The sequence below is a fragment of the Pongo abelii genome, chromosome 11, assembly GCF_028885655.2.
Source record: "Pongo abelii isolate AG06213 chromosome 11, NHGRI_mPonAbe1-v2.0_pri, whole genome shotgun sequence".
Classification (NCBI taxonomy): domain Eukaryota; kingdom Metazoa; phylum Chordata; class Mammalia; order Primates; family Hominidae; genus Pongo; species Pongo abelii.
The window spans coordinates 80,446,817-80,468,837 of record NC_071996.2 but is presented as its reverse complement, the minus strand read 5'-3'; the positions used below and the strand labels follow the sequence as shown (position 1 = coordinate 80,468,837).

The window sequence follows — 22,021 nt, the reverse complement described above, 5'->3', positions numbered from 1 at the left end:
CTAATTCTGGCAACCTGAATTCTTTTTAACTGACCCCGATTCTTCAGAAATTGGGATAGAATGCCCCAAAATGGATTGGCCCTATTCTGGGATTTCATACTATGGATACATCAACTTTCAGTAAATAGAAACATTGGATATTTTTTAGCTTACAGGGGCGGAAATGGAGACTTGGGGAGCTGAACTGGTCTGCCAAGGCCACACAGCTTTCTTAAGGCAGAGCACAGAACACACTCTGGGCCTTCTGGTTCCTGATTCAATGATCTTTCCTTTAGCATCCTCTTGGGGAAAGCATCAGCTGCTGAGGGTCTGCCTAGGTAATAGAGTCACCACATTCTTCCTTTCTCCCTCCTCACAGGTACATGAACTCATGGCCAGCATACCTACCTTTTTGTCCTATCTGCTCTGCTCATGAGCTGTGGAGTCTTGGGCATACCACTTAGTTTGCAACATGTAAAGTCCTACATAAATATCTTATAAACTGTGCAGATATAGTCACCAGGTCCTCCCTTATAGGAGCCAGCAGTATGATAAGAGTGTGCAGACATCCATGCACCAGGTTTCCTAGGCACATTGGAGATGATTAAATGTGGGGGCTGGCTGTGTTAGTGGTGGCAAATCCATGTGGGTCTGCAGCAACCTCAATTCTTGCCTCCTAAGAAGAAAGAATTTGACTGAGGGGCATTAGGCAGAAGGAGAGACTGTGGCAAGTTTTAGAGCAGGATTGAAAATTTTTTTAAAAAAAGCTTTAGAGCAGGAATGAAAGGAAGTACTTTCTTGGAGGAGGGCCAAGCAGGTGACTTGAGAAATCAAGTGCGCTATTTGATCTTTGACTTGGAATTTTATGCATTGACATACTTCCAGGATCTTTCATTCCTTCTCCCTGACTCTTCCCTTGGAGTGTGCTGTCTGCATAGTGGCCTGCTAGCGCTTGGAAGGGGAGCACGCATAGTGTGTTTACTGGAGTTGTATGCATGCTTACTGGAGGCATTCTTCCCTTACCAGCTGAATGTTTCTCGAAGGTCATATACCAGTTAAACTCTGCCATTTTGCCTCTTAATGCACATGCTTGAGTCTGCTTGCCCAACTCCCAAGATCTTATCAGGAAGCAACTTGTATTAGTCAGGGTTGTCTAGAAGGACAGAACTAATAGGAGATAGATAGATAGATAGATAGATAGATAGATAGATAGATAGATAGGAGTATTAAGGAGTATTAACTCATATGATCACAAGATCCTACAATAGGCTGTAAGCTGAGGAGCAAGGAAGCCAGTCCAAGTCCCAAAGCTGAAGAACTTGGAGTCTGATGTTCAAGGGCAGTAAGCATCCAGCACAAGAGAAAGATGTAGGCTAAAAGGCTAAGCCAATCTGACTTGTTCATATTTTTATGCCTGCTTTATAGTCTAGCTGTGCTGGCAGCTGATTAGATGTTGCCTACCCAGATTAAGGGTGGGTCTGCCTTTCCCAGCCCACAGACTCAAATGTTAATCTCCTTTGGTAACACCCTTACAGACACACCTAGGATCAATACTTTGCATCCTAGAATCCAATCAAGTTAACACTCAGTATTAACCATCACACTACTGATCACTAGTTTCAGGGTTTTTCTATCTATTGGGAGACTGCCTTTTGTTGGCACTGGCTGCGGCCAATTATTATTTTAGAGAGACAGTTTAACAACCACCTGACCATCACCTGATGGTCACCTGACATTCGTGGAGGGGTCGGAGGGGGCCTCTCCTGCCCTGCTCCTTCCTGACTAGCTACCTACTGTAATTCCTGTACTGCCCAAGCCTATGCAACCCACCAATCCTTAAAACATACAGCTAAAGCCGCACCAATCCTTAAAACACAGCTAAAGCCAGTTACACTTGTATATTTCAAACATAGCCCTGATGACTACATTTACAATCCCTGTATCAGTTAAAGTAATAGATAAACTTCAAAATTTCTGTGGCTTAATATAATAGAGGTTTAGTTTTTGTTCATGTTAAGCCCAAATGGGTTTTCCTGATCAGTGTTGGTGGGATAGGGAGGTGTTCCCTATTATGTGAATGAAATATTTCAGCAGCAACTTATGAATGACTTACCCCATGGACCATATTGTGAATTCTTCAGATTGATAACTGCTGGTGCTGATCCCAGTACACCCACTTGTGTGCATTTGATAGTTTCTTCTTCAATTCAGACTAGCATAGGAAGCTTGCCAATTTGGGAATTCATGACACCAGTGGCTATTTTCTGTTAGTAAGAGATAATTTACTCTATCAAGCTTTGCTTTAGGCATACAGTTAAGGTATGAAGGGAAACTAGATTTCTAATTTCTGTGTCTTTCCTATCTTGATAAAATTCAGGGAAGTCCTTAGAAACTCTGCCCAAAGATATGCAGCAAGAGAATGATCCTTATTTTGAAATCTCAGTTTTGAAACTGTTGGTCTTCCTTTTGATAGAAGCTACAAAGGGATGTCTTTAATGTGATGTAAACCCCATCCCAAGTGCTGTCAGATGCCTGCTGAGAGGGCTATGGGGCAAGTAATCATAGTTGTTTACCTGCTGGGTATTCTCTTAGTGATTGCCTTAAATATTTAATGGAGTTCCCTCCTTGTGGTGAACAGAGCAGACTTAGCAGGCGAGCCATAGTGATTACTTGCCTTCTGAATGCCTGTTTGAGTTGGCTCTCAAAAGTGGCACCTGCTGGGCTTGATAGCATACATGGTTTTAAGGCCAAACTCTTTGGCTTATGGGTGGAAAAATTATGACAGAAGATTATATAAGATGTCACAGAGCTAGAACTACGTTTGTGAGCTTTAAATTCTGCGACCTTATGAAAATCATGGTTTATTCTGTTACAAGATTCTATGAAAAGAATGTAAGACAGAAAAGACCTACTCAATATAATATTATATTTATTTATAACAGTACAAGAAACCCTCATGTTTATGGGTTATCTGTTCTTAGGTTTTGTAGCTTTATCAGTCATCTGCTCCATGGGAACAGGCTATCCATGTGTGTTTCTGAAGACATTGTCAGGATTATTATGTATATTAATTTTCTATTGCAGCAAAACAGATCACCACAAACTCAGCACTTAAAACAACACCCGATTATTATTATTATTATTATTATTACTATTATTATTATTATTATTTGAGATGGAGTCTTTCTTTGTCTTCCAGGCTGGAGTGCAGTGGTGCATTCTCAGCTCACTGCAACCTCTGCCTCCTGGGTTCAAGCAATTCTCCTGCCTCAGCCTCCCGAGTAACTGGGATTACAGGTGCACACCACCATGCCCAGCTAATTTTTTGTATTTTTAGCAGAGACAGGGTTTCACCAGGTTGGCCAGGCTGGTCTTGAATTCCTGACCTCAAGTGATCCACCCAGCTTTGCCTCCCAAAGTGCTAGGATTACAGGCGTGAGCCACCGCGCCCAGCCAAAACAACACCTGATTATTATCTCACAGTTTCTGTGGGTCAGAAGTCTGGGCATGGCATTGCTGAGTTCTCTGCTCAGGGTCTCACAAGGCTGAAATTAAGATATTGGCCATGTGGAATTCTCATTTGGATCTTGGCGTTCTTTTTAAAGCTCATTCAGGTTGTTGGGAGAATTGAGTTCCTCGCAGTTGTAGATTGAGGCTCTCATTTTTCTGCCGGCCATGGCCCAGGGTCTATCTTAGCTCCTGGAGATTGCCCTTGAGTCCTAGAATGTGGCCCTCTCATCACATGGCAGCTTACTTCTTCAAATCCAATGGGAGAATCTCACTCCAGTTGGCTGTGACAGAAGCTTACATAATGTCCAGAGTGGCTTATATAATCTCAGGAGTGATTATCCCATCATCTTTGCCATGTAACGTAACATCACCAGGGAAGTGACTGTGCTAACATATTCACAGGCCCTGTCCACACTCAAGGGAAAGGATTATTCAAGATATGTAGGAAGCCAGAGTTGGGAGTGGTGGCAGGTGGGATTCTTAGAGGGCATCTTAGAATTTTGCTGGGCACGGTGGCTCATGCCTGTAATCCCAGCACTTTGGGAGGCCGAGGGAGGCAGATCACGAGGTCAGGAGATCGAGACCTTCCTGGCTAACATGGTGAAACCCTGTCTGTACTAAAAATACGAAAAAAAAAAAATAGCCAGGCGTGGTGGCACACACCTGTAGTCCCAGCTACTCGGGAGGCTGAGGCAGGAGAATCACTTGAACTCAGGAGGCGGAGGTTGCAGTGAGCCAAGATCGCGCCACTGCACTCCAACCTGGCTATAGAGTGAGACCCCATCTCAAAAAAAAAAAAAAAAAGAATTTTGCCTATCATACCCTAATAAAGACTAAAATTTAGTCCATGCACAATGTCTATCCCATGAAGCAATCTATATATCCTGATATTTTAAAATGTCTACAAGAAAAAAGTAAACAGAGAAATATGTTTAAAATAATGTATAGAAGTATGTATAGAATAATATATGTGGGTATATATACATAAACAGTATATGCATATTTTAATAGGTATTTTAAACTTAACATGACTAAAGCACAGGCCACAGTCTCCTGCCCCCCAAGCCTGTTCCTCTCTCTGTTTCCATATCTCTATTGAGGCAACATGATCCTTCAGGATGCTTATGTCAAAAAAAGTATAGGCATGATTCTCCCTTTCTCTCATGTTGAACATGAATTCATCAGGAAGTCCAATTGCATAATTTATCCAGAATCTGACCACTTCTTACCACTCAGCTGCTACCACCGAGATCCAAGCTACCATCATCCCTGTACTATTTCATGTACAAATCCTCTTAAACTGTCCCTCTCCTTCCACTTTTCCCCTCTATACTCTTTTCTTCACACAATAGTCAGAGGCTATTAAATTTTAAGTTACGTTACAACTCTGCTCACACACTCTTCAGTGTCTCCCTATTTCACTGGAGTAAAAGCCAAATTTGCAATTCTTTCAGAGATCTATAATGCCATACACCATCTGGCACCCTATCATCCACCCCCATCCCTTACTCATACTACGCAAGCCACACTAGTCTCCTTGTTCCTACAACGTGCCACTTACACGCCCACCTCAGGGGCTTTGCACTGGCTACTCCCTCAGCTGAAATACTCTTCCCCCAATATCTGCATGGCTCATATCCTCTCCTCTTTAAGACCATTATTCAAATGTTACCTGACAGTGAGGCCTGATACCCTTGGTACTCCTTACCCCTCTTATCTGTTTTTTCCCCATCATCTTAACATCTTCTAACATATAATTTATTAACTTATCTTTGTATTGTTTACCATCTCTTCTATCACTAAAATGTAAGCTCTATGAAGGTGAGGATTTTGTTGTTTTTTTTCACTGATGTATCCCCAACACCTAGAACAATGTTTAGTACATAATAGACATTCTTGTTGAATATTGTTCAATATTGTCAAATATATTATCTATGTGTAATTTATGAATATGATTTGTCATTAAATATATTATATATTGACATATGAACTTAATACATATTTATAAGAAAAGATGAGGAAGGACTTGTACCAAACTGTTAATAATTGCTATCTCTAAAGATGGAAGGGTTAGGGCTTTTGATTTTATTTGTGCTTTAAATTTTTCATGTGTTCATATTATTTTTATAATCATGAAAAATTTTAAAGATATTCTAAAATCTTAGACTGTCTATATCTTATATGAAATTATGTTTTACCAGGTTATTTTGAGTCTTCTTAAAGTTATAAACAATTATCTAAAACCATGTTTGAAATAATACAATATCTAAACAAGTCAATTTGCCTTGCTGTATCTTTGGGGAATTCAGATGGATTATTTTCTATTCGCCTTTGCCTCTGTTTCTTGGGATTTATTCCAACTAGGAGCATTGTCTGAGATTGTCCCAATAGCATGTACATAAACTGCATTTGCAGATGACCACCTCTTGTATTAGGTGACTTCTTAGAAGGCATACTCTATTTACGAATATCCTCACCATTACAATCATTCTGTCCTTGCTTTCAACTGGCAATGTGCCTCAGAATTCAATTTTCTGTAGTTAGTTGCACTTTAATATATCATCTGTGACACTTTCTGCCCTTCTCTTTTTATTAGATTCAAAGAACGCATTAAAACAAATACACTAATGCAAAACAAGCCATTATTTAGTCAGTCTAAGGTATTATATTCTATTGTTTAATTCAGTATTTCCTTCCATTTGTATAGTTATGGAGAGAATTTTCAAAGCCATCACATGCAGTATTTGCTTTTTGCCTACAATAAGAATGAACACTTGGACTCAACATTTAAATAGAAAAGGTTCATTCAGCAAAGGGAATGTCAGAAATTAACTAGAAAGTAGGGCAGGCCTTATGCATGGATGGATTTGGTGGTCCATTTATTTGTTACAAATTCAGGAGAGGTGGGAAACCCATCAGTACCTAGATCTCCTCTGCCATGGAAGGCCAATGCCCAGAGTTACACAATTAACACTAAGGTGGTGTGATCTGAACTCTGTAGCTCTTCAGTCCCATGCAGTTCTTCCATGTAAAGTTTTTCCTCTGATTTTTTTAAAGCCTATTATAGACAACTCAATAGTACTTATCCTTGTCATGTAGCACTTAAGGATAATGGGGCTCCAGGCTCTGAGATTCTTTGATTTAGAGCTTTAAAGCCCATTTTGCCTGCCAGATCTTTGTGGTGGAGCACTCCCGCACCCCCACAGTGGCTGCTGAGAGCAAGCCTGGCAGGACAGGTCATTCTCTATTCTCTGTAACACCTTCTGGTCTATCAGTTATGCTTCTGTTACAAAGGGAAATGTGCAAAATTGAAAACATTAAGAGACAACGCTTTGTGGATCAGCTGAAATTCATTTGCTCTTGTCAGTCTTCTCTCAGTTTCTGTTACTTAGTGTGAACCAGTTTGAGAACTTTTCCTGAGAAGATGGGTAGATTGGACAGTGGACATAAGAATTACAGATGAGCAGGAGGGGAAGGAAGGTTAGAGGTTAGAAGTTAGGGGGATTACTAAGACTTAAATAAAATATAAAATGGGGAAGCAGTGGGTAGTGAAAACAAATACAAGTCACACAAGTTAGAGGTTAGAAGCTAGGGGGATTACTAAGACTTAAATAAAATATAAAATGGGGAAGCAGTGGGTAGTGAAAACAAATACAAGTCCCACAGTTCTAAGAATCTAACAGACTTTGCTGCATGGGCAGTGGAGAAAATGCCTCAGCTCCAAACACAATCGTTTATTTTTCAGGAATTTAAGGAATCATATACAGGCACTATTCTACAAGCCATTAGGATTGATCCTATGTTCAGGTAAGATAGGCCAAACTCAATTCTCTCTCTATTATTTCACGGAAATCAAGGGACTGACTTGGAACATTGGCTCCCTCAGCTTGTCTGGTTACTAGAATTTCTCACCAATAGATTATCTTTGGGGAGAAAGTGTTGCTTTAGATTATTGTTAAAGTTGTACATATCTTTCTAAAGAAAGGAAATATGCTGAACATTAATAAATAGTATTATATTATCACCAATTTATTTAACATTTCCTTTGACCACCTTTGAGAGGCTGGAAAATATAACAAGTACATGTTGATGGCTCCAAGAGCTAAACCATCTTTAATTAGATCCATTAATTGGAAAGGCCCCATGAGGACAGAAACTAGGTGACATTTTTAAGTAGACATGTCTTTGCTTGGAAAGAACTAAGCACTCCCAGAAATATATTTAGTTTAACTGTTGCCTTTTAGAAAGGCTGCTTTGTCTCACGTGGTCTAACTTTTGAGACTCTAATAGTGTGAATGTTAAACCAAGAATGACCAAGGCACCGTGTGGAACAATAAAGCAAATTTTTTTGGCAGGTGTTCCTTTCAATATTAGCAATATTTGTATTTGTAAAACTCCTTACAAATTTTGAAACCCTTTCACACACAAATTTTCATAAAACAACTTGGAAAACAAGAAAAAGCACAAAGATGAGAATCAGCTGTGAGGCCAAAATATGAAGATAACCAATGTTACCATTTTGGTGTGCAGGAGATAAATATTAATGATAAAATTGAGGCATTGAAACTTTGGGTGACTTCATTGGGTGGTGTGGCTGATGGGCATTTTTGAGCTCCATTGACTGATTTGATATGGAGAGTTGGGGTTATCTGGTGAACAGGAATGATTCTTTCCTTCATACTTGCTTATTACTCTTTCTCCCTGTTTGGAATTTATTCTTTAGACATCCTATGCTTTTTTCATCTCCCTTCTCCTTTTCCTCCAGCCCCTGCAGAGGATAAAATGGACTCCTGGGCCTTGCCTTTTCATATGGTTACATGAACTAACCTGGATTAGCACAGTTTTCCAGAAACAATAGCTGCTGCCGCAAATAGGCAATTAGGGAATTTCATTAATGATTTTAAAATGGAAAAATTCACTCTCCTCACACTCTGCCATCCTTCCTTGTTCTCCTCTCCCACCTGATTGGGCTCACCAAGCATGTTGATCATCACCATTCCTTAGCTTCACCTCCTTCCCTCAAACACAATGGAAACACTTTAAAGACACCCTCTGCATTCTCTGATGCTTCACCTCTTCTCCTGTGCTCAGCCCATACAAGACTCCAGCTCTGAATAGATGCAGCTCTGCTTTCTCAGTATGGCCTTCCTCTCTTCCAGGACTAACCACTTGACTTTTATTCCTGATCACATCCTTTCTTCCCTTGACCATTTTTGCCTTCAATGATCCCACTATGTTGCTAAATTCAGTAAGCCATTTTCAGTCCTTATCTTATTAGACTTCTCTATAGCATTGGACACTGTTGCTCCCCCTAAGTTCTACTTAGAAAAGAACTTCTTCCCTTATGGACAAATTATCTGTGTTTATTATCTAAAATTTACAAACTAGGAACAATAATTTTAAAATTCTAATAGCCAAGAAATTCAAAGGAAACTATTATGGTCATAATTTTTCCAGGATCCTTCAATGTATATAATATGCTTTTGTATACCCACAGGCTTGTACACTATTATCATTTAATATATTAAATATTTTCCATATGAGTAACTATTCTTCTATAGCATGATTTTAATTAGATGCATAATATTCTGTTGTGTGAATGTGCTATGATTTACTTAACCAACTCCCTCCAGTTGGATATTCATGTTATTCTAATAAATCACTAAGATAAATAATGCTATGGTTCACACTTTTACATGTAAAGCTTTGTGCATAGCTTTGATAATTACCAGAGGATAAATTCCTAGATAGGAAATTGATAGGTCAAAGAGTATGTATTTATACTTTTTTAGGCTCTGGATACATATCAATAAACCTATTTCCGGAAAGGCTGTAGAAATCTGTTCACACATTGTGGATGTAGTAAAACCTTCAGGTTAAGAGCATGAGCTTTTGAGTTCTTGTCCATCCCTGTCACTGATGTCACCTTTTTCTTCTAGCACTAAATATTGTGTTCCCCAAAGTTCAATTTTTAGTCTTTTTGTTGGACAAGTTCTCTCTTGCAATAACCATGCAATTAACTTAAATCTTACCCATGCAATTAACCCAGAGGACTGGTGACTCCAAGATTAGTATCTCCAGCCCCTCTCACTTGTAATGTGTGTCCATTGGGAGTTCGTATCATTTCCCTCAAATTTCCCGTGTTCCCCACTTCAAGGAACTCTTCCACCTTTACTCAAGCCAGAAACCTCAATGTTATCCTCCATGAGGATGGGAGAGTGCATACTCCCACTTTCCCAGAATAAAAAAAACTCTTTTGGGGAACTGTAGTGCTTTAAAAGTGATGGGTAAACAAAATTCTCTTTTATTTAACTGGCGAACAGCCTAAGATTTGTTTTTCTCACCACCAGCTTCTAAATTGTCTTTCTTACTGAATGTTCCTTTTCTTCTTGCGCATTATGACCTGTCCTTCAGCTGCCCAGATTTCATAGGAGACATTAGACAGGAGCTACTGTTGTCCCAGAGTTGGCAGAGACAATTGTGCTTACTACTCAGTGCTGCCTCAGACCCAGTGCTCTGTATAATGGTATGTGTCGCTCCCTCAGCAAAACAAAGTAGACCCAGCCATCCTAGTGCTGCTGTAGCTAGCCTAAGTCTGTAGATTATACCTTTCTAAAATTGGCTTTCTTCTCTTCATGCTTACTGGTATTGCCTTAATTCAGATTTTATCCTTAGGAAGGGGAAGAAAACCAGTTTGTTTTTTTGGAAGATAACTTTGATGGATGTGTCTGCCATTGACTGTGCTCCTTTGAGCCAATCTCTCTCATTCAAGGCAGTTAATCCCTCTAAGTCTCATCTGATAAGAGAGGATGATAACAGGACCTACTTCATGGGGTGGTTGTAAAAAGTATAAAATAATGCATAAGAGAGTGCTGAGCGGAATGCCAGACAGAGAGTGAACATCTAACAAATGTGAGCTTATCATCATCACTGTTGTCTTTGAAGAGTCATTGTAAAGGATCTCGGGCTGCTCCTGATTTCTCTAAACAGAGTCCATTGTTGTCTTTCCAATAGTGTTTGAACATCCTCTACTTGGACACTTATTTTATCTCAATATTTCTATCTTTCCTAGACTGTGAGTAGCTCAAGGGTAATGACTATTTGAATCCATTTTTCTATCCTCAATACTAAGCAATGTGTCTGGTGCATAGGAGGTAGTAAATAAATATTTTTGGGAAGAGTACACTGGGCGAATGATTTATGCTTATGTTTTTGTTTTTTCATCTGGAATTCTCAAATATCAATAAATGTAATTCACTCTATTAACAAACTAAAAAAGGAAAAATCACATAATCTAAAATTACATGACTAAAAGGTATAAGAATTAAAGGATAAGATGATGTGATCATGTGGCGAGAAAATCCAAAACACTTTACAGGTAAGGCATTAAAGTTAATAATTGAATGTAGCAAGATTGATGGAAACAAATTTAATATTAAAAAGTCAATTGTATTTTTATGTACCAATTACAAGCATTAGAAAATAAAATACTACTGTTATTTACAATAACATGAAGTTTTTAAACATCAGGATACAAATATAACAAATTATGTGTAAGAACACTACATGGAAAACTACCAAACTTTGCTAAGAGAAATTTTAAGAGCCTTAAATAAATTAAGGGATATTTATGGATTGAAAGACTCAGTTTTGTAAAGGTGGCAATTCTCCCCCAAACTGATAGATTCAAAAAATACCAATAAAAATCTCAGGAATGTATATGTATGTGTATAAACTACAAATTGATTCTAAAATTTATATGTAAATGCCAGAGGTCAAAAATAGTCAAGACAATCTTGAAGAAGGACAAAGTTGGAGGATTTGCACTACTAGATACTGAGCCTTATTATACAACCGTATTATTTAAGACAGTATGGTACTGGCATAAGGACAGATACCTAGATCAATGGACTAGAATAGAGAGTTCAGAAACAGATCCAAATATATATGGACAGCTGATTAATGAAAATGATGGCACAGTAGAGTGATGGGGAGAGGTATTGCTTTTTCCCTCAAAACAGTGCTGTATCAGTTGAATATCCATTAAAAAAAAAAGAAATTTTGACTCCTAGCTCATATTATACATGAAAATCATTTTCAGTTGGGTTATAAATTTAAATGTGAAAGTTCAGACAATAAGGATTCTAGGAAAAGCATAGAATATCTTCAAGAGGTTGGAGTATGGAAGGATTTCTTGAATAAAACCAAAAAAGTACTGACCATAAATTTAAAAATTGAAATATTTGACTATATCATATTAGGGATCTCTGAATCAAAAGACACCATTAAAAGAGTGGAAAAGCAAGCCATAGAATAAGAAAAATATTTGTAACATGTATATCTTGCAGAGGGCTCTTATCCAGAATATAGAAGAAACTTTTACAAGCCAATTTTTAAAAATCAGACAACCCAACGGGAAAAAAGGCCAAAGTTCTGAACAGGCACTTCATGGAAGAGAGTAGAAATAGATGATAAATATATGAAAAGTTGCTCAACTTCATTAATCATAAGTAGGAAAATTATAAATTTATTGTCCAAATTTGGACACTTTTGAGAATGAAAGGCATATTATTAATAATTATGTCAGGAAAACAGACTTAAACCAGGACTTATGGTCACCCTAGTCATCAGAGATAATCAAATTACTTTCACAAGGAGATACAACCACATATCTATCAGAATTGTCAAAATTTTTTTTAAAAGCCTGACAACATCAAATGTTGGTGATGATATAAATCAACTGGAACTCTCATACACTTCTGGTACAAGTACTTTGCAAAACTTTAAAAATACATATTTTGAAGCTGAACATGTGAATAACTCAGCAATTTTATTATAAGTATATGCCTATCAGAAATGCATATGTGCACTAAGTATGTACAAGAATTTGGGGGCTTGGAGGTGGCTTCTGGGGTAGTGATAATATTCTATGTCTTGATCTTGGTGGTAGTTGCATAGATCTGTTCATTTTGTAAAAATCCATTAAGCTGTATACTTACAATTTTGGGGCCTTTCTACATGCATGTTAATCTTCAAAAAACATTGAAAAAGAGAAACTAACATATTGTTACAATGAATAGAAGATATCTGGAAAATTAACTCCTCAAAGAGAAATGTCAAAAAGAAAAAAATCCAAATATAAAATTTAGGTATGTAAATTAACTTTTAGTTTCAAGTGTTTAAAATATGTGGCTCTTGCCTTCAACAAAGAATATTTTAAAATATCTTTTTATCTCCATATCCATGATCCAAAACCTTCATATCTTATTGTTTTCTCCTATTGTATTAGAACAATAGATTGACCTTCCTCACTGAAAATCAAGGTCATATTAACTCCCCAAGACCCTTTCACTCTTAGCGGTTTCTCTCTAACCATTCAAATATGGACCATTGTTTTTAATATTAAATGGAGTTTGTTACTCAATGTTTGATGTTGATAATTATACCTCTGTATTTTAAATGTCACCTCCTGACATCTTTTGGGGTACAGAAGGAAAATATTCAAACCTCTACCTCTATCTTACCTTTTTTGTATATAGATTTGACAACATACGTAATAATTTAGTAACAGTAAAAATATAGAGTATTAAAAGTAAATGTAAATATGACAGCATTATAGGCACAAACATTTTTTACCAACAAGTGTACCCAGTCAAAGATAAAAATTGATCACTGGTTTAATTAAAATGCTTTAAATACCCAGAGGAGAAACAGTTGCTGCAATTCTTGTCTAGTGGTGTGGTCATGATCAAGATAGTTTTATGTCCAGGTCTCTATGGCTGCAGGGATTGAAGGAGGTCATGTTGGTTTGGGATTTATTTGGTTGATTCATATTTGGCTTGGGTTTGATTTCTTTAGGATGTTCATTGTGATGAAGGAGGCAGGTGAGTGAGTTTATGCATTACAAAATTAGGTTACAATGTATAAAATAACTTTAAAAAGTTATTTTTGAATATCTGTTATGAAAAATGGAAAAACTGTAAATCAAAAATGAATAGTTAATATTCAATTTTAATTAACTTCTTTCTTGTTTCCTAGGCAGACCAGATATCTGGTTTTCACATAAGATCTGTTCTCTGTGTCCCTATTTGGAATAGCAACCACCAAATAATTGGTAAGAGATGACCTAAATAGTTAAACTTCTTGAATAAAGAAACAGAAGTTTGCTTTAAAATACTCCCATATCTTTTTTATGTGTTCCCTCTTTTTATGGCCAGGACTCATCAAACTATGTCTCACACTCTTGTATAATTTCATAAGCGCAGACTCCTAGTGAACCAACATTATCCACAACTTGAACAAATATGTATTAAGTTGAAAGAACCAATAAATTTTAAAGTTGGAGAGAATCTGAGTTATCAACCAATAGAACTCTTTTATCTCACCCTGTGGAAATAGAGGCAGAGAGCGAAAAAAAAAAAAGCCATAGAGAGAGAGAGAGAGAGAGAGAGAGAGAAATGACTTCAAGAAGGCCACAAAGTTAATAGCAAGGTCCGGAACAAAACTCAGGCTTCCTAACTCCTAGTGCAGACTTTCTTACTATGTCAATGTGTTTACATCTGTGCTTTTATACATGGTGTAAAGGCAAAGGAAGAAAGAACATTCTCTATTGGACATATACTGAGCATGCATTTTCTGCTTGGGCAGTTCTGAAATAGGCCACATTTTCCTCACAATAAGGGAATCATGGGCAAAAACAGCTTCCAGTTTTTCTCTTCCTCCATTCACCTTTCCTTCTCCTCAAAAAACTCAATTAGGAAAGCATCAAATTCAAGAAAGAAGCCCAGGCAAGGAGAATTCATGGTTGAAATAGAGAAGTCATGAAGGATGGAGGAATTAGTTGAAATTATTGAAACACAATAAAAATGTGACTTTTTTTCCTAAGAGACGTAAGAACACTAATTCATTTGGTAACTAATGCATCCATTTGCCTTTCTCTGCTTCCCCCTAAAATTGCCTGTTAAAGTCTAAGACACTGCTGCTTATTAAAGGATTTAGTATTCTGTGAGTGTTTTTAAGATCTGAATTCTGAGATAATTCATCAGCTTAATCTGCATAAGAATATTGGTATGTTACTGAACATAAAGAATATTCTAAGATTTGGGATCTAAGCCTCTAGTACAAAGACTTAAACTACATCATGCACAGAGTTTTAAATAAATTTATGTTTAAAGGGAAAGTCCATAAGAAACACCATGTGTTGCTTGCTGATATTCTGTGGCAATCTCATAGTCCTACATTTCAATCCTAAAAGTAAACATCCCTTATTACTTCAAAATTAGGACCGTAGTTTGCCTGGTTACATGCTAATAGTTTTGTGTTTCATTATTTATATATATGTCTTCTTGCATATGATGACTTACCTCCCTGGTGGGAAGTTGGGTATTTTTTAAAATACCAGCATACTTTAGAATTACAGCTGGTTGCTTTTTTTTCTTTCATACGAAATGAGGACACAGGCTAATGGTTTTCAAGATAGTTGATTTTTCTTGTTTAACTTGTGTGTTTGGGAAGTCATGCCCTAAAATATCTGGTATAATACTAGAAGTGAAGTTTGGAAAAAGTAATCACTCATAAATTAAGATTTTTAGAACTATATGTACCCTCTGGTAGCAGGAAACAGAACTAACTTTGCTTTGAAGGTTAACTGTATTATATCAACTTTTATTGCTTGTAGTAATTCCTAACATTTCTTGAATGTTTACTCTGAGTGAAGCAATATGCTAAATGCTTTATGAACATTCTAACATCTCATTTAATCTTCATAACCTTCTTAGATAGTTAACATTTTAATCCTCATTTTACAGATGAGGAAATTGAGTGCTAAAAAAGTTAGGTAATATGCCCAAGGTCACACACCTGATGGTGGAGTTGAAATTTGAACTCAGATCATCTAAGTCCAAAACTTATGTTCTTAATCACAATACCATACTGCCTCTTTTAAGTATTGTGCTTCACAGAATTTTATATATATATATCTTTTCAGTTGAAATATATATATACATATATTTTTTTCAGTTGAAATATATATATATGTAGCTGAATACACACACATATTCAGCTACATATATACTCAGTTGTATATATAATATATGGCAATATATTAGAGTTACTGTAACTAGTCATCTAGAATCAGATTAAAGCCTTGGTAGAACTCCAGACTACTGAGATCTAGTCTAAATAAATCAGCCTTGAAGAGAGAGTGCATTGTCCTACACCTCAGATTTATTCTCATGAAATCGGCAGGCACTTGAGAGACCAGAGTTTAAACTCAGTGCAGTTCCTTAAAAAAGGCGTAGAGTTAGCTGTGGCTACTCTATTGAGAAACACAATGTCCAGTACTGAAAATGACCACATAATCCACTCTTTCCCCACAGGAGTGGCTCAAGTGTTAAACAGACTTGATGGGAAACCTTTTGATGATGCGGATCAACGACTTTTTGAGGTAAGAAAATAAATTTATAAACCAAGGTTTATTTGGAGTCATCAATAGTCCCCTGGTTGCAGCTTGCCCAAATTTGAAAAGACAAACAATTATTAGTCAATTATTATTATACTTAAATGGAGGGCAAAATTTACAGGAAGATTTAAGGAATATGTAAATGCTTAAGTGAGATTTGATCCTATTTTTTATGAATTGGATTATTTTGAAACCATCCATTATTTTTATCCTAATTTTATTACAGAATTACCCTCTCTTTTCCCCAAAGTGCTATTTTCTTACTCTTGTCTTGCTTGTGTGTGTTCAGAGTCATGAAACCCTGAGCCAGCTCTGCCAGGTGTACTGCCCTCACATTTCTCTTGTTTACATGCTTCCGTGCATTCACTCCAGGCGCTCTAGCTGGAGAAGCTAGCCTTGAATGGGCTTCCTCATAGACTGTACCAGTAGCCAACATGAAAACCCATGGTTATCTTTCTCTAATCAAGAATACCTCATAGCTTCTTTATTAATGGTTCTAACTCAATCCTCCTTCCCCTTAACACTTACCTTATGGTTACATTAACTTGGTTTCTTTACCAAAGTATTTTATAGCCTAGCAACTAAAAGAGGTTGCTTTGGTTAAATAGAATGGATTTACTAAAATCAGTCCACAACCTAAATAAATTAAGAACCTATTTAAACAGCGTATAAGTATGTTTTTAAACGTATGAAATAGTTTCTCTACAATGACATTAAATTCATAATTTTTCCTCATGTGCAGTGTGAGCTATAAAGTTGTTATATAACAATAGTAATTAAGAATTTTAATGTGCCTATTTCCCCAAGGCCTACCTCTGTGTACAACAAGATTGTATTTTCAGACCCATCCCTGGTGACTGCCTGCTTTCATATTAGATTTTGCCGATGAGTTGCTGCAATGTTTAATTAGCAGGTTTGCCCTTTCCTAGGCTTTTGTCATCTTTTGTGGACTTGGCATCAACAACACAATTATGTATGATCAAGTGAAGAAGTCCTGGGCCAAGCAGTCTGTGGCTCTTGATGTAAGTACAGTGTTTATGTCAGGTTTGTATGCTGTCAGCTCTAATTTTATGAGGGAAAAAATTTCCCTGGTTGTGGGGCTTAATTTCTCAAATTTTAATTATTCATTGGGCCTTAATCATTTTAGGTTGTGGGTTTAAATCTCATGAAGTCCAGAGAAACACAATGTTGCATATAATTTCAGGGGTTCACAGATGCCTTGAAGCCCATTCATATAAGTCCTATGTTTAGATATAGATTTTTTAAAATTACATTTATTAAATAGTGACAATTCAAAGATAATTTGGCAGGATTTCAAATTTATTTTAAACTTAGATATGAATATGTGTAGATAATCTATAAAGTCACAACTTTTCTTATCATAGGAGAAGAATCATACAAGGATATATGACCTAGATGGGGAAAGCTACTCCTGTCATTATCTGATTCCCTTTCTTCCTCCCTCCCCCAACACATGTCCCATCAAGAACCTTGACCTGCTCCCATGTCTGCACACATGTCCTCTCAGACACTAAGTTCCAAAAGAGCAGTTCTAATCTTCCCTGAATCTCAGATGCTTGTTTTGACTCAAGACTCATTTTTTTTCTAGCTTCTGCTCTGTAGTTTTTTTGTTTTTGTTTTTGTTGTTTTTGTTTTGAGTCTCATTCTGTTGCCCAGGCTGGAGTACAGTGGTGCCATCTCGGCTCACTGCAACCTCCACCTCCTGGGTTCAAGCAATTCTCCTGCCTCAGCCTCCCAAGCAGCTGGGATTACAGGCATGCACCACCATGCCCAACTAATTTTTGTATTTTTAGCAGAGATGGGGTTTCACTATGTTGGCCAGGCTGGTCTCGAACTCCTGACCTCAGGTGATCTGCCCGCCTTGGCCTCCCAAAGTGCTGGGATTACAGGCATGAGCCACCACGCCTGGCCTGCTCTGTAGATTTTACCAAACATTTTCTTTATATCTGTGAAATACTTACTAAGTAGGCAAGATAAAATGTCAGTGCCAAGATAAAAATATATAGAAGAGTATGATATAATACACATGAAATCTTCAAAATATTCTGTGTGTCAAGCCAGATGTAAGAAGTAGGCAAATTGATGTTACCTGCACTGCTCTGATTTGAGATGTAAAAGATATAAAATTATAGTTATCTGTCTATGTGCTTTTAATTTTCTGGCTAAATCATGAATTCTAGAAGCACAGGGATTTTTATTTGCAATGCCTAGCAGGGTGCTTAGTGCAAAGTTGGGATTTATTGAATAATTTTTGAATGGAGGGTGGGAGGGAAAGAAGGAGAAGGAAAGAATCCCTTACCTTGGTAAGGGATGCTTTTTGTTCTTCTGGGACAGCCCTGCTTCGTTTATATGTAATATCTTTTTATAGTAAGGACTAAAAACAGTATCTATCGGATGCGTCAATAAATGAGTGAACTATAAATATGCAACCAACTGATAAGAATCATTAGTATAGCATTAAGGTCTGTGTGCAGAATTGTTTTCAAATCCTGGATCTGTCACTTACCTCAACTGTGAGAATTAAATGAGATGAAGCATGTGAAGATGTTAATAAGTATTCAATAAAATCATAGCAATAATACTATTATTATTTATAGTAGTATATTTATTACTGAGAAATCACCATGGATTGGGGAGAAATAGCAAAGGACAGGAATTTAGAACAGCAAATGTTGAGTTATGCCTCCTTCACCATCATCAAATTCTGATCTCCACAGTGTTGCTTCACCCATTGTTTTTCAGTAACTGCAGCTATTAAAAAGGACACACCATACACTAGTCCCATCTAAATCCTACTTCATTATGTCACAGTATAATTAACACACAAAGAGAGAACATCTTACATATGCCCATATTCTCACTCCTCACCTACCTCTGGCACATCGTCATCCTCTTGAGAAGGAGCTAGAATAACTGGGTTGCAGCGTGAATGGCCATTTACCCCCAGATGGGAAGATTCAGTAAAAGGCACCACTCTCACTGGCACTACTCCTACCCCAATGAGCCACAGTTACTATTACCTAGAAAACGCTCATGTACCCTAGAATTTCTGGCCACAGTCTCCTTACCCATGAATTGCTTATTTCAGTTCATAGTGAACACCTCCTGTTTATGTAACTCAGATCCCTCTGTCCTTAGACACAAAAATTATTACTGACTCTCACAAATCTCTAGCCCAACTCTTAGCCTTGTGACAATCTTAAACTTTCAAGAAGTTGACTTATAGGTGTTGACTTCTTTGTTCCACATGCTTTATTTTGTGCCAGTGTCGAAAGTGGCATTCCCAGTCAGAATTATGGTGTTGCCATCTTGCTCTTGCCACTTCCACTCTCAGCCAACTCCCACCCCACTGAGTACGAAATTCTTGACACTAGTGATCAGGTGGCATCCACCCCGCTCCCTGGCCTAGGAATCCATATGCAAGAGTATCTGGAAGGATTTCTTACCCTGAGGACTTTATAAAGACAAAAAGTGATTTTTTGAGAGCTACTAAACCCAAATTCAGGAATGAGATATACATATATTATAATATACATCAACTTCTGAATATATATTTTTAAATTTATGTATTTATACATATTATATATGAATATGTGTAAGTGTAATATTTTTCTAAATATTTCTATTAAAAGTATGTATTTATAACTTGCTTAGTCCCATAAAATATTTGAGCTACTTTATGAGAATATAAATTATCCAACAAATTTTTTTAAAAAGTAAAATAGTAATAACAGAGCTGAGAAAGAGAGAAAGCCAAATGCCATGTTACCCTTCTGTCATTCCTATCCCTTCTTTCTGAGATCCTGGGCTAGTCCTTTCCCCTTTTCCACTGTGGCTAAGGGAAGATTCCCCACTCAGGTGTGCCCAGGTTCCTCTTCTCCTTGTGTTGTCTCATTTTTGCTTATTCTCTTCCATTATTGTCCTACTTGACCTTGACTCCAAAAGAGCTGTGTCTAAATGTAGCTCTTTCAGTCCCATAACCTTATTGCAGTGTCTTTTTTTTTTTTCAGTTAGCAACAAGAGTGGAGGGAAATAATCCATTCCACAGCACCCAGTAACAAAAACTACCCTAGAATCTTTTCCTTCCTTAAAAAGGGAGCACAAGTAGTTCATGGCCTAAAGAGTTAATTGGAATACATGTCTTGCTGTGTGTTCATGAGACTCAAGAGACAGCACCACACTGTTCTCTTCTGTCTTTTAAAAATCTCATTCCCAAGACATTTTTCATAAAAATACTTCCCTCCATGGTATATCCTCTGAAAGTAAATATTCTCCAGATAAATTCCCTGGAAAGACTAATAATTCTCACAAATGGGGCAGAGTACAGTCTCTAAAACACTCAGAGCTCACTGAAAGTACACTTAAAAAAAAGTAGGGCTTTAACTTTATTTTTTCCTCCCAAACAGCCACTGATTTCTATATATTTATTTAATACTGGCTACTTTTCCTAATGATTTTGTTACTGGAAAGTACAGGAATCCTCAGTTCTTGTCTTACTTGGGAGAAAGAATTCAGCCAAGAGACCAATTAGTAATGTAAGCAAAAGATTTATTGAAAGAAAATAAAGAGTACAGAGTTTATTGAGAGAAGGACCCTCCAAGAAAGGAGCAGGCTGGTCCAGCTGGAGAAACAGGAGTAGTAGCATCAAGGGTTAGGTAGTAGCAGAGACAGTGCACGCTGAAAGATGAGGCAGAGCAGGGTGTTTAAAAGGGGATGAGCCAGCAGCAGCCCCAAGAGTTCTGCATTGTGGTTATTATGGCAGACTGTTTCTTCAGGCTTCTGCCTCTGCCTCCGCCTCCAGTTTCTGCCTTTGTCTTTGTCTAGTTCCCACTTCTGCCTTAAGTCCCCACCTTTTCCCCCACCTAGTTTCCACTCAAAATTTGTGGGATTCCCCCTTACTGTTGGTTCACATGTATGTGCAGGCCAGTGTTGGATACAAATTCTGTATAATGCCTGCATTACTCATTATCACCGCCCGAGGAAGGTTGGAAAGTGGTTAAATCTGTACTTATTGCACCTGTGTATCTCTTAGGAATTTCTCCTTTTTCCCTCTTTACCCGCTTAACAGCATGTAGCTAGCTACATTCTGACAGGACAGTTTGATTGCAGAGTGAGTGATTACTGGGAGTAAAGGGGCATCTCTTTCTCCATAGGTATTTCCCTTCCTCTCTGCTCATAGCTAGGATGTATGTTTTGGGTGGTATCTGGGTTATGAGATTTTTCCAAACCTCCCTTTTCTCAGGGTACTCACCCTCCTGCTCATATCTAGCTTATCTGGCTGCTTGAACAAGTTGAAATACCACATTAAATTATATAAATTCTTATATATATTCAAGTATATTTCTTTGCATGTTACTTTGTCCCATTGATCTACCTGTTTCTAAACCAGAAACTTCATTGCTTTAAGTACACTTTTAATGCAGATCTTGCTTTGTGTCAGTATCCCCTGCAGAAGGAGGTTGCTAACTTTATCCATGCAAAAGGCAGTGTAGGGAGAAGATTTAAAGTGTTGATTTTAGTATTAGCCTGATCAGTTAGTTAGGCTTGAATCCTGGTTCAGTAGCTATTGACCTTGGGCAAGCTACTTAACCTCTCAATCTTGTTTTATTCATATGTTAAATGGGTATAAGAAGCCTGTTTTCCCCATAAATATATACACCTACTATGTACCTACAAAAATTAAAAGTTAAAAAAAAATTTGCAAGCCTGTTTTAAGTTACAAAAAAAATACAGGGAAAGTGTTTAGAAAGAGTGTTTAGTTACAATTGGTACTTAATAAAAGTTAGATGTTCCTACCAACCAGTGCATTTGGAGTCCTTAATCTTCATTGAATTTTGTCTACTTAGCCCAAGATTTCTTGTAAGACTATGCTGACTGGGGAGCTATAATTTTTTTCGCCTGTTTTATCAGGAAAATCACTTCCTGCTTAAAGTCAGAGCTGAAAACAGATTGCCTGTTTCGTAGTTCTTTGATACGTGCTGTTTAGTCACACCACTGAACATCCCAGAAGCATCACAAGTGCAGCTGCTCCAGGGCACTAGTGTTTGCTCA

General features: G+C 37.3%; 1 protein-coding gene across 5 annotated transcripts in view; it reads left to right on the top strand.

Annotated features, from left to right (window-relative positions):
- Window positions 1-22,021, top strand: part of PDE11A (phosphodiesterase 11A) — a 447,272-nt gene that overhangs the window by 240,954 nt on the left and 184,297 nt on the right. For all 5 annotated transcript variants that reach the window (XM_024243401.3, XM_054549537.2, XM_054549538.1 and 2 more), the window contains 3 exons: window positions 13,528-13,603; window positions 15,867-15,934; window positions 16,879-16,971. In XM_024243401.3, the coding sequence (XP_024099169.2) occupies window positions 13,528-13,603; window positions 15,867-15,934; window positions 16,879-16,971 (237 nt within the window). The remainder of the gene's footprint in view (window positions 1-13,527; window positions 13,604-15,866; window positions 15,935-16,878; window positions 16,972-22,021) is intronic.